Below are 13,899 nucleotides of genomic sequence, written 5' to 3'. Positions count from 1 at the left end.
CCTATCTCCATAATGGGGAAAAAGTGTGTGTGTATCAAGCCCTGCCCCTCATTATGATGTCATAATGGTTGACTAAGGGCTGGAGGATGTGTGATGGGTATATGGGCACTGGACTATGGGATGGAGGATATGTATGACGGGTATATGGGCATGGGACTAAGGGATGGCGGATATGTATGATGGGTATATGGGCACGGGACTATGGGATGGAGGATATATATGATGGGTATATGGGCACGGGACTATGAGATGAAGGATGTGTGATGGGTATATGGGCACTCGACTATGGGATGGCGAATATGTATTATGGGTATATGGGCATGGGACTATGGGATGGAGGATATGTGATGGGTATATGGGCACTCGACTATGGGATGGAGGATATGTATGATGGGTATATGGGCACGGGCCTATGGGATCGTGGATATGTATGATGGGTATATGGACACGGGACTATGGGATGGAGGATAATTATAATTTGCTGTAACTAACCACAGTTAGTTATTATGCCCGGGCAGCTCCAGGCTCTTCAGCTAGTATATATATATATATATATATATGTATGTCAGTGTCCAGCTGCAGCAATGAGACTCATGGGTCTTTCCACCTGGTAATCAAGTTCCTGCACGGACTGGATTACGAGTAAATCCTTCAATAGGAGAACAAAAAGGAAATCCAGCAAGAACTGTAAGGTTAAAAAACGACCCACAAGAATCAGGAACCAGAGTACATGGCAGAAATAAACGCAAATGGGACAAATCAGTTCTTGCTGGATTTCCTTTTTGTTCTCATATATATATATATATATATATATATATTGAATATACCGGGTGGGCCATTTATATGGATACACCTGAATAAAATGGGAATGGTTGGTAATATCAACTTCCTGTTTGTGGCACATTAGTATATGGAAGAGGGAAACTTTTCAAGATGGATGGTGACCATGGTGGCCATTTTGAAGTCAGACATTTTGGATCCAACTTTATTTTTTCCAATGGGAAGAGGGATATGTGACACATCACACTTACTGAGAATTTTGCAAGAAAAACAATGGAGTGCTTGGTTTTAATGTATCTTTATTCTTTCATGAGTTATTTACAAGTTTATGACTACTTATTAAATGTGTTCAAAGTGCTGCCCATTGTGTTGGATTGTCAATGCAATCCTCTTCTCCCACTCTTGACACAGTGATAGCAAGCCTATAGGCTAGCCTATAGGCCTATAGGTTAGCCTATAATGGTGTGACAGGAGCTGTCATACGCCTCTCCCCCTAAAAACAATATCTTCAAAAACTGCACTGGAATACATGTGAGAATGTGGATTTATTGTATTACTAGATGGAGGCTTGATGCAATTGCATCAGGAGGGCGGTAATGTCTTGATGGGGGCAGGCTTTGCAGAGTTGAGAATCTCTCCCCTCCCAAGTGCTTACCCACCTATCCACTCTCTCTTTCCCCATGTGCTGACTTCTCCCGTCTGTGCTCTCTTCTTTTACCTGTCTACCCCGTGTGCTGTTCCCCTTGTCTGCTTTCTCTCCACCACTGTGCTGTCTTCTTCCCTCATGTGTTCTCTCATTTGAGCTGTCTGCCCCCTGTGTGTCCTCTTTCCATTGTGCACTCACCCCTCCCCCTGTGTTAAAATGAAAGCAAAGTAGGTAAAGGTAATATTTTATTAACATGGAAAAATTTATGACAAAGGTGCTTTAATTTACTTTGGCCACATAAGGACAAAAAAAAACACATTTTACAAAGTGTATGGAGTGGAGCCGTGTGTGTACGAAGTGTACGGAGCGGAGCCGCGTGTGTGCGAGATGTGCGGATCGGAGCCGCGTATGTACGAGGTGTACGGAGCGGAGCTGCGTCTGTACGAGGTGTGAAGAGTGGAGCCGTGTGTGTACGAAGTGTACGGAGTGGAACCGCGTGTGTACGAGGTGTATGGAGCAAAGCCGCATGTGTTCAAGGTTTACGGAGTGGAGCCATATATGTACAAGGTGTACAGAGCGTGGCCACGTGTGTACAAGGTGTACGGAGCAGAGCCGCATGTGTAAGAGGTTTACGGAGTAAAGCCATGTGTGTACTGAGTGGAGCCGAGTGAGTGCGAGGTGTACGGAGCGGAGCTGTGTGTGTACGAAGCATAGAAAGCGGAACAGTGTGTGTATGAGGTGTATGGTGGGGAGCATTCATACCTTCCAACCATCTTGATTTTGAGAGAGAGTCTGCCCCGGTCAGGAGCTTACTTTTCCCGCGGACACAGGAGTACATGGCGGAGCCCTGAGGATCACTTTAAAATTTGCGTGTGACGTTCCACCGGAAGTGACTTGCTGGAAACTGACCGGAAATTAGGTAATTTCGGGAGGAGATTGTGACAGAACCATGGAGGCACTTCAGGGAATGCTGCAGATCCATCACCGTCTCCTCCGACAGCGCGGACAGCAGGATCGCCTTGGACTCGGGGATGGAGGCCATGTGAGCGGATCATGATATGTCCTGCCTCGGGAGGCTCAGGTGGGCACTACAATGGGAGCCGGGCTGCTAGAGTATCTTTATAGAATCTTTCTTTCTCTCTGTTCTTTCTTTCTTTCTCTCTCTGTTCTTTCTTTCACTCTCTGTTCTTTCTTTCTCTATCTAATCTATTTTTCTTTCTCACTCTCTCTGTTCTTTCTTTCTCTCTCTATTCTTTCTTTCTTTCTTTCTTTCTTTCCCCTCTTTATTTCTCTTTAATCTTTCTTTCTATCTCTAATCTTTCTTTCTCTCTCTAATCTTTCTTTCTCTCTCGCTGTTCTTTCTTTCTTTCTCTCTGTTCTTTCTTTCCTCTCTTTCTCTCTCTCTGTTCTTTCTTTCTTTCTCTATAATGTAGCCCCCTTCATATGGTATAATACAGCCCCCCAAAGAATATAATGTACCCCCTTCAGAATATAATGCAGCCCCCCTCATAGGGTATCATGCTGCCCCCCTCATGGGGTATCATGCTGCCCTCCCTTATATGAGGTATCATGCTGCCCTCCCTTATATGGGGTACCATGCGGCCCCCCCTTATATGGGGTACCATGCTGCCCCCCTTATATGGGGTATCATGCTGCCCCCCTCATGCAGGGTATCATACTACCCCCCTCTTACGGGTATCATGCTGTCGCCCCCCCATACGGGGTATCATAATCATGCAACCAGGACTCACTATATAAATAATAAAAAAAAACTATACTCACCTCTCCTCCTCGCTCCCACACTGATTTCAGCGGCGTCTCTGCTCTAATATCAGGAGCTGCGCTACAGTCAGACCGGCACACAGCAGGGATGCGATGAAGTGATGTCATTGCGCACCCACTGTGTGTCAGAGGAAGAGGGTAATGATGGGAGAGGGAGCGTCATGTGATGGCTCTCTCTTCCATTATTGCAGCATGCACTGCGGGCCGCGCTGATGCCGCAATAATGGAGCATATATATATATTATATAGATTATTTTTGACAACAGCGTGGTCATCTGCGGAGGTTCTCTGGTTAGGGGCCCACTCAGAAGTTTTGCCCCCCCTGAACCAAATCCCTAGCTACGCCTCTGGTGTGGTGCGTACGGCGTATACAATATGTGTGCGGTGTGTACAGTGTATACAGTGTGTGTGTGTGCGGTGCGTACGGCGTATATATAGTGTTTGTGGTGCATACGGCGTATACAATGTGTGTGTGGTGCGTACGGTGTATACAGTGTGTGTGTGTGTTTGGTGCGTATGGCATATACAATGTGTGTGTGGTGTGTGCGGCGTATACAGTGTGTGTGGTATGTACGACTTATGCAATGTGTGTGTGTGGTGCATATGGCGTATATAGTGTGTGTGGTGCGTACGGCGTATACAATGTGTGCGGTGTGTACAGCGTACAGTGTGTGTGGTGTGTACGGCGTATACAGTGTGTGTGGTGCACACGGCGTATACAATGTGTATGTGTGGTGCATACGGTGCATACAGTGTGTGTGTGTTTGGTGCGTACGGCGTATACAGTGTGTGTGGTGCATACAGCGTATACAATGTGTGTGTGGTGCGTACAATGTATACAGTGTGTGTGTGTGTGTGTGTGGTGCAATGTTGTTCCGCTGGTGTTAACGCGCAAGAGGCTGGTACCACCAGCAGTTTACATACCAGCAATTTCCATATTGAGAAACCCACCACTTGGGTGTATCAATATGGCGGTCGGTGAACTTCCGCCACTTGGAATTCTGGGATCTGGACACATCTGGACAGAACAGGATGTGAAGACATTACAAGGTAAATATACTGTATATAAAGATACTGCATTATATGAGTAATGTAAAACGTGAAAATCCATTGAATCTTATAGATACTAATATGTGTAGCAAGTTCAAGGTCAGTAAGCAGAAGGGCACAAACGATTATGGACTGTCAGTCAGCATGAGAACAACTTCAACAAACTTCAGTGGAACAAACTTCAGTGGAACTTCCTTGTACATCCTGGACCTATGGCCGAATTAGGCATAAGCTGGATGGGGAATCACTTTGGGAAGACTCACAACCATGACTTCCACCCTGTGCACATTACAACTTGGGGTAGTCGGCAGGATTCAGATTCCTTGGACAAAGAAAGAGGAGGAACCCGTTTATTGGCAAAGATGTCAGCCGTTAGAAGTACTAAGATGTCAAATGATGGCATGGAGGCTGGAAAAATCTCCTGGCAGTAAAACGGTGCAAAAACCAATATGCTATGGGCAGTGGCCTGGGCCCAGAATTCAGACCCTTATGAGCAGTGTCTGTCTTCGGTGGGTGTGGCGAAGAAAGAAGAAATACCGCCCGTTAATGCAGATTCTAGAAGAATGATTGGAGACTGAGACTGAACAGGCAGAGTGGCCGAAAGAGGTTCATCCTACATGCTAGTAAGCTCAGCGCCATTACTGGAGGAGAGAGCAAAAAGAATTCAGAGTACGAGCATGTCCTTTCACAGCCATATGTGTGGCAGAGCAGCAAGAGCGGCCTGTAGGCCTCCAGGAACCTGACCTTAGATCAGACAAGGAGAGGTTTGAGGAACCACCTAATAAACGCTCTACTACTTGGGAATAGGCCAGGGAAGCTAATCTCTGCAAGACAGAGTGGGGTGAAGCTCCTGCACAATCTGACCAGGTGGAGACTCAACATCAGCAGAAGGATGCAGCAGATATTGGAAATGCTGCAAGAGGCAACTCAGTGAGACAGTCCAAGACTGTAAATAGCAGTGCAGTGACTGCAGTGAGTTGGACTTACCACCGGTGCAAGTAATCGGTGTGACAGTACTCCCCCTTCTTGCGCTGCCTCTGTTTTTGGCTAGACCGTCGAAGGAGCATTTTGTGAATGGCAGAAATGCAAATGTTCCCAGCAGACCCCCAAGACATTTCCTTGGGACCAAAACCCCTCCAACCAACCAAAAGAAGGTTTTCTTCAGGACCTTCTTACAGTCCAAGATGTCCTTAATCTTGAACACATCTGAAGGATCCTCAGAATAGACGTAGGAGCAGGAGTATATGCATTAGAGAAATAATTTAGGACTACGGACTTCAAGAGTAAGGAGTAAAATGAATTTGGGATCCGAAGATTGACCTGCCTGAGAATCTGAAATGGCCCAATGAACCCAGGGGAAAAATTGTACAAAGGCACCTTCAGGTGAATGTTCCGGGAAGGCAACCAGACTTTATCCCCAGGGTGATACTGAGATGGCGAACGTCTCTTCTTGTATGTATGAATCTTCATCCGAGACATGGCCTTAAAGAGGACTGAGTTTGCCACCAGATTAGAAGGAAGTCGCTATAAGAGGAGTCAGTTGCTGGTACCCCAGAGGATGCAGACATAGGAGAGGGAATTTGAAGACGCTGGTAATAAACAACAAAGAATGGAGATGCTCTGTAAGACCCCCTAACAGGGTTGGATAACGCTGTTCAAGGGAATAATTGTATCCAGTCATCCTGACAGGCAGAGATAAAATTGCAAAGTTAATTTTTGAAAATCTGATCTTCCCATTACAATTTCCTGTTGATCTGTGGATGGTACACTGAGGAAAAATCCAGATCTATATTCAGCAGCTTGTAAAGAGATATCCAGAATTTGGAAGTGAATTGGACTCCATGGTCAGAAACTATGTGGAAAGGAAGACTGTGGAGGCTTAAAACATCCTGAAAGAACTGCGTGGCAAGTTTAGGTGCAGAGGGAAAACTGGCCAGGGGAATAAAGTGAACCATCTTGGAGAAATGATCCATCACATACCAGATAGTGTTGTCAGCCTTGGAGAGAGACAGGTCTGTGATGCAGTCCGGGGCTCTTGCAAAGGCCTGTTTCAAATGTTGGAACGCCGACACAGCCGACTATGGCATTAGCCTTTGCTTGGTTAAGGCGGAAATGGGTGACATGAGCAATGATAAATGCGGAATACATTGTTTGTAGAAATTGGTGAAACCCATGAACCACTGGATGGCCCACAAGCATTGGGGACAAAGTGAGGGGAGAACAGCAGAAACCTTTTCATTATCTATTTTGAGGCACAGACTGGAAACGATATCGCCTAGGAATGGCAAGGAGTGTTTCTTGAAGTTACATTTGGATAACTTGGCAAACAAGATGTTCGCTGATAGACCTTGCAGAACCTGACGAACGTGCCTTCTATGGGTAGACAGGTCAGAAGAGAAAATCAAGATGTCATCCAAATACACCACCGCGGAAACATAAAGAAATCCCAGAAGATGTTGTTAACAAATTCATAAAACATGGCAGGCGCATTACACAGACCAAAAAGCATAACGAGATACTCATAGTGACAATCACGGGTATTAAAGGCTGTATTCTATTTGTCACCCTTGTGGATACGAATAAGGTTTTAAGCATCTTGCAGATCCAATTTGGAGAAGATCTTTGCTGCATGGATTCTGTCAAACAGTTTGAAAATCAAAGGCAGAGCAAACTTGTTTTTAATGGTGATTTTATTAAGTTCTTGATAGTCAATACAGGGAAGTAGGAAACAATCATCCTTAGGCTACTTTCATACTTGCGTTGTTTTGCTGCGCGTTTTTTGCGTACACAAACGCATGAAAAAAACGCCTCATGCGTTTGTGTGCTTTTTTTGTGGGTTTTGGTGCATTTTTTTTAAAAAAAGGCATGCTTTTTTTGCGCATACGTGCGCATTACAATGCGCACATATGCGCACCCATAGACTTTAATGGGTATTTTGCTGTAAAAAACGCATTGCGTGCGCATGCGTTTTTTGGGGCAAGTCGTACGCACAAAAAATGCAACAGGATGCATTTTGTGCGCCCGAGCGCACACTGCAAAAAAAACGCATGCGCATACAAACGCGTACGTGCGCATATGTATGCACACATATGCGCACCCATGTTAAAGTATAGGGGAAAAAACGCATGTTTTTTGCGCTAAAAAGCAGCGCAAAAAAACGCTAGTGTAAAACCAGCCTAAGTAGAAGCTGGCACAGGCCAGAGAAGAGGATTTACAGATGTACCCCTTAGCCAAGTTTTTTTGAATGTACTCAGACATGGCCCAAGTGTCAGGCAGAGATAGCGGATAGACCAAACCCTGGTTTATTGAAATACCAGGTAGGAGGTCAATGGGACAGTCATAAGGTCTGTGAAGAGGCAGGCCCTCTGCCTTCTTTTCTCAGAAGATGTCTGAAAATGATAATGTACAGGCAGAGAAGCAAAGTTTGAAGTCACAGAAGGTGGAGTCTTGGACTTGATCTTGGCAAATCAGTTGGAAGCACAGTACAATCCCCAGTCAAACACCTGACTTTCGGACCAGTCAAAAACCGATGACTGTAGATGAAGTCGTGGAAGATCCAAGAAAACAGAATTCTGAATCTGAGTAGCACGTAAAATAATTTTTTTTCACAATGCAGTCATCCAATCGCAGCATGATTGGCAGTGTGAAGAATCATGTAGACTCTGCCAGCAGTTGTCCCTCAAAGGAGGCAATATTCAGGAAATGGACCAGCTGTTGCGTAGGGAGCTGAAGTCGAATGACCAGATCCTGATAAATGAAGTTGCTTTCGGAATTCAGATACGCAGCCGTAGAGAGAAATCTCCCCTGTCAGAGCAAGGTAACGTCAGTCAGTAGTTTTGGAGAGCATTTACTCTCACCTAAGATCATCTCTCCAGCCAATCCTAGGTGCTGGAGTTACCAAGTCTCATAGAACACTGATGAACAAAATGTCTCTTGCCTCCACAGTACATGAGTACATTTCTCTTTGTATCTCTGCTGTCATTCCTGCAGAGAAAGTTTGTCCAGCTCAATCTGCATCATCTCAGTGGCTGATGATGTGACTTGTTGCAGCAAGGGTAACTGGAAGTTTGGAGCCAGTCTGATGACCGGGTATATTTGACAAGGAGGATAAAGTTTTTAAAGATGGTCATGCAATACCTGGCCAACAAAAACAGCATACTCCCTAATTCCTTTGCTGTCTTAAATGATTGGGTCTCAAAGCTGGACACATAGAATGATTTGTACCTATATGTCATGGAGGTGTTGTCCTTTCCTGCCACTAGTGTCTTGTCTGAGCAAGTTTTTAGTGCTGCCTGAGGGGTCATAACAGAAAGGCACTTTCGGCTCTCAACAGATAATGCTGACAGGCACACTCTGATAAAATGACAAAGGCTGGATTAGCTTGGATTTTTCCACACCACCAGATGATATCAGCACATAAAGTGATTTTACTCTTCAATATTTTGATGAGGCCCACCAGTTGTTGCGTTCAAGGGTATACACATGACTGGATGACCCTACTTATAATTTTTTATGAGTGTAGAAGTGCCACAACTGCACTTTCTTAATCTTTTATGAGGCACTCAAGATGGTGCCTTTGCATTATAAGTAGACCTTTTATGAGTGTGGGAGTACCACAATTACACTTTGCTCACAATATTTGAATGAGGTACTATAGTTGGTGCCTTCAAGGGTGTATGCATGACCCTGCTTGTAACTTTTGGCAAGTTGTGCATTGTGTGCAAACCTATTATGAGTGTGGGAGTACCACAACTACACCTTGTTCACAATATTTGAATGGGATTTTATAGTTGATGCCTTCAAGATTATATGGATGACCCTGCTTGTAATTTTTGGCAGTTTTTGCACAGTGTGCAGCTGTTTTATGACTGTTGGAGTACCACAGCAACACAATATTTGCATAAGATATCACCTTTGGTGCCTTTACGGGTGTATGGTTGACCCTGCTGTATTTATTTACAGTCTTTGCACTGTGTACAGACCTTTTAGGGGTGTGGGAGTACCACAAAGGCACTTTGTTCACAATATTTGAATGATATACTACAGCTGGTGCCTTCAAATGTGTATATATAATCCTGCTTGTAATTTTTGGCCGGTTTTTCACTGCGTGCAGACCTTTTTTGAGTGTAGGAGAGCAATTACTACACTTTGTTTACAATATTTGAAGAAAATTATACAGTTGGTGCCTTCAAGGGTGTATGGATGACCCTGCTTGTAATTTTTGGTATGCTTTGCACTTAGTGCATAGCCTTTATGAGTCTAGGAGTACCACTACATGACAATTTGAACAGAGTTTGTATAAGGCCCTACTTTATGTCTAGTACAGGGTGTATCTGAGTCACTTTTCCATCATATTTTTGGCAGTTTTTGCTTCCTTCATAAATTACACTGAAATTTCCAATTTTTTTAAATAAAGATTTCAATTTTGATTACTTTAATTATAATTTTTTAAAATCCTGCTTAAATTTTACCTTATATACAGTTCAAGTCACTATACAGGAAAGAATGTTTCTTAACTTTTTTTCATGTAAACTTCAATTTCTAGTTGATTTTGAAATGTTTTTTTCGTCAGTCCTTAAAGTAAAGTAAAAATGTGACACCATTGTTCTTACCAGCGATCTGGGAATCAGATATGATGCTATTGTCCTTCCATTCATCACTTTTTCCATACATTTCAACATTTTCACTGCCCCAACAGACTTCCTTGTAGGCTCTGCTCGGGTTCCCCATTGACCCCCATTTTATTCACTACTCGTAACGAGCATCTGAGCATTAGGAATTGCTCGGTTTGAGTAACGAGGATCTAAGCACTTGGGAACCCGCTAAGTATTCAATTCTTTTGTGTCACCAGGCCAGGGAGAATTAAGCATGCCACAATTCAAATTAAAATCATTAGATTGCTCATGAGATGATCTTTCTGTTCACTCTTTACACTAGCTAATAAATTAGGGTCCTAAATGACAGATTATGTACGTAAATCGATTAACCTGCTGAAAAATGCTCGTAAGAGAGCTCAGTATAGTTTTTACAAAATATCAGAAGTGATATTGAATTCACTGGCTCCCTGTCACTCCTGGTCTCTATTTCCAGATCCTGTTTCAACACCCAGTAAATGATTACAAATGCCAGCTCCGCCAATTACTAGCTGCAGCAATGATATACCTCAGCTAGTGATTGGTCCGGAAAATTTCCTAGCAGCTCCTGTGGGTTTAAACTTGATCAAGGAGTAGAGAACGTCAGGAAACAGCTGTAAAGGAACAGAAGTTGCAGAGGATTGGTGAGGATGGCTTTTTTTTATCAATCCATTCTAAGCTTATTTGCAATTTTTTTCTACATGACAACCCCAGCCTTTATATTAGATGTTTTGGAAAATTACATTGCAAAGATATTCTCACCTGTCCATACTCCCAGCTTCTTGTCTTTATATTGTTAACTTCTCCATGAAAAATTACACCAACATCATTCATGACATATTCTTCTATCTCTTTTTCATCATCCATGTAAACGGCATCCTCTGTAGTAGTAGAAATGTAAAGAACTTAGAAACATTTTTTTTCAAAATTTGTATGTACAGATCAATGTACCGTAACTGAGATAATGTAATGTAATAATGAAATTGTTTTCCTTCTATGAAACCAATTTTTTCAGTTTTCTTGGCTGTGTGTTTAGGATTATTGCCTTGCTGACATGTCCTCCCTCATTTTAAACTTCATCATCCTGGTAAATGGCAGCAGATTTTTTCAAGAATGTCTCAGTACACTTGTCTGCTTATTCGTTCTTCAATCATATGAAGTTTGCCAGTCCCATATAATGAAAAACAGTCCAACACCGTGATGTTCCCACCTCGAAACATCACTTTTGGTATGATGGTTTTAGGGTTATATACAGTGCTTTTTGACCTTCAAACATGTGTATTATGGCATCCAAAGAGTTCAATTTTGGTCCAACCTGTCCAGACTATATTCTCCCAGTATTTCCCCTTCACCACCCAGCCTGTTTTTACCTTCCCTACTAGGCCAATTTTTTAAATTCTGACCAGGGTTAGAAGTTTATCAGCAATTTTTCATTTTTCCAGCAAAATTTACAAAACAAGTTTATGGACCACATCCCACTTGAAGTTCCTTTGAGGGACCTATATGACAGAAAATACCCAAAATTGATTCCATTTTAAAAACTACACTCCTTTAAAGGGGTTGTCCGGGCTTTTTACATAATCTCAGTGCATATCTGGGCTGCAGAATGCTGAAAATAAGTAATTTACCTTCTGTGGCCAGTTTGCAGGGTTTCCAAGATATCTTCTCTTGCTTGTAAGAAAAACGTCCGGGGGGGGTGTTCTGGCATTGAAATGAGAACTGGTCGTTTCCTCCTACTCTACTAAAAACATGCCCTCTATAGCAACAACCCCACCCTCCATAGCAACAGGCCCTCCCCAACCACATGAACAAGCCTATCCCTCCTCACACAGTAACAAATCCTCCCCCTCTAGCAGCCTCAGTGCAGAGAGCAGAACCACCCAGCTGCTTCTCCCCAGACACACGATGAACAGTGATCTATGGAAAGTGAAACTAGTGAGGAGGAAACGACCAGTTCTCATTTCAATGCCAGAACACACCCCCCGGACGTTTTTCTTACAAGCAAGAGATCATATCTTGGAAACCGTGCAGACTGGCTACAGAAGGTAAATTACTTATTGTCAACATTCTGCAGCCCAGATATGCACTGTGCTCAAAACAACATTCAAGAAGTTTATTAACCCTTTAGAGGCTTCACAGAAATTAAAGCAATGTGGAAGAGAAAAAGTGTAAATTTTACTTATACCCACAAAAAAGTTGGTTTAGCCCCAAATTTCACACAAAGATAAAAAGGAGAAAATGGACCATGCAGTTTGTTGTACAGTTTCTCCTGAGTACACCGATGCCTCACATGTGGTGGAAAACTACTGTTTGGGTGCATAGCAGGGATTGGAAAGGAAAGAGCACCGTTTGAGTTTTGGAGCACAAAATTGGCTGGAATAGATAGTGTACAACAAGTCACATATGCAAAGCCCCTGATGTGCCTAAACAGTGGAAACCCCCCAAAAGTGGGGGAAGCTACACCCGTGAAGTAACTTATTTAGAGGTGTGTTGAAGACCTTGAAACCACAGGTGCTTCACATAATTTTATAACGCTGAGCCGTGAAAATGAAAAAAAATATTTTTTCCAGCAAAAATGTTGTTTTAGCCCCAAATTTTTCTTTTTCACAAGGGTAACAGGAAAAAGTTTGTTTTCAATTTCTCCTGCGTACGCAGATAACTTATATGTGGTGGATAACTAGTGTTTGGGAACACAACAGGGCACAGAAGGGAAGGAGCCTCTATTGAATTCTGGAGCGCCATTTTGACTGGAATAGATTGCGGATGCCATGTCACATTTGAAGAGCCCCCGACAGGGGAAAACAGCAGAAACCCCTACAAGTGACTATATTGAAAACTATACTTCTTGTGGAATTTATCCAGAGGTGTAGTAAGCATTTTTAAACCTCAGGTGATTCACAGAATTGTATAAAATTGGGCTGAGTCAATGGAAAATTACCATTTTTTCCCACTAAAATGTTGCTTTGGCCCCAAGTTTTCAATTTGCAAAGGTAGAATAGGAGACAATGAACAGTACAATTTGTTACTCAATTCCTCCTGAGTATGCCAATACCCCATATCTAGTCAAAAACTACATTTGAGTCAAAGTGCAAATCTCAGAAGAGAAGGAACGCCATATTCCAGTTTATATTTTGCTAAAATGAATCAGGATGCCATGTCACATTGGCAGAGCCCCTGAGCTGAGAGAACTGCAGAAACCCTCCATAAGTGACCCTATATTACAAACTACACCTCTCAAGGAATTCACCTAGTGATGCAGTGAGCATGTTGAAACCTCTTGTGACTCACAGAATTTTATACCATTGGGTGGTGAAGAAAGAATAATTATATTTTTCCCACTAAAATGTTGTTTTAGCCCCATATTATTTATTTTATAAGGACTAATGGACTTTAAACTTTGTTGTGCAATTTCTCCTGAATGTGCCAATACCCTACATGTAATCGGAAAATACTTTTCTGGCAAAGTGGAAAGCTCAGAAGGGAAGGAGCTCCATATTATAGTGAAGATTTTGTTGTTATAGTTGGAGGGTGCCATGTCACATTGGCAGAGCCCCTGAGGTGCCATTACAGCAAAAAAAAACCATAATTTACCACATTTTACAGATTACACCTCACAATGAATTCATCCAAGGGTGCAGTAATCATATTTTCATCACGATGTGTCACAAAATTTTATACCATTGGGTGGTGAAGAAAAAATAATTACGGTACATTTTTACCACAAAAATTTAGTTTTAGCGCCATATTTTGCATTTTCACATGGGGTATGGGTAAACATGGCACTACAATTTGTCACACAATTTCTGCTCATATGTGGCTGTACAATACTGCTTAGCCACATGGCGAGACTCGGAAGGAAATTTATCTACAGGTGTGGTGACAATTTTGACTCCTGAATATTATCCAAAAACAAGCAGCAATAGATGATGCTGAGTGAAAATTGCAAATATGTCACTGTAGTGCCCGTACGTTGTAGTGCCCACACATTGTGTCCAGTCTCTTGCTTCT

The 13,899-nt window shown here is 42.7% G+C and overlaps 1 protein-coding gene across 1 annotated transcript in view; it reads right to left on the bottom strand.

Annotated features, from left to right (window-relative positions):
* The window catches only part of F13A1 (coagulation factor XIII A chain), a 309,831-nt gene that overhangs the window by 166,859 nt on the left and 129,073 nt on the right, over nt 1–13,899 (bottom strand). Inside the window, exon 5 of the mRNA XM_073567328.1 lies at nt 10,654–10,772. Within this exon, the coding sequence (XP_073423429.1) occupies nt 10,654–10,772 (119 nt within the window). The remainder of the gene's footprint in view (nt 1–10,653; nt 10,773–13,899) is intronic.

This window comes from Dendrobates tinctorius, unplaced genomic scaffold (genome assembly GCF_039654945.1).
Source record: "Dendrobates tinctorius isolate UK_male_01 unplaced genomic scaffold, ASM3965494v1 ptg000004l, whole genome shotgun sequence".
NCBI lineage: Eukaryota > Metazoa > Chordata > Amphibia > Anura > Dendrobatidae > Dendrobates > Dendrobates tinctorius.
Note: the sequence above shows the minus strand (reverse complement) of the source record. Positions and strands in the feature narration are given on the sequence as shown.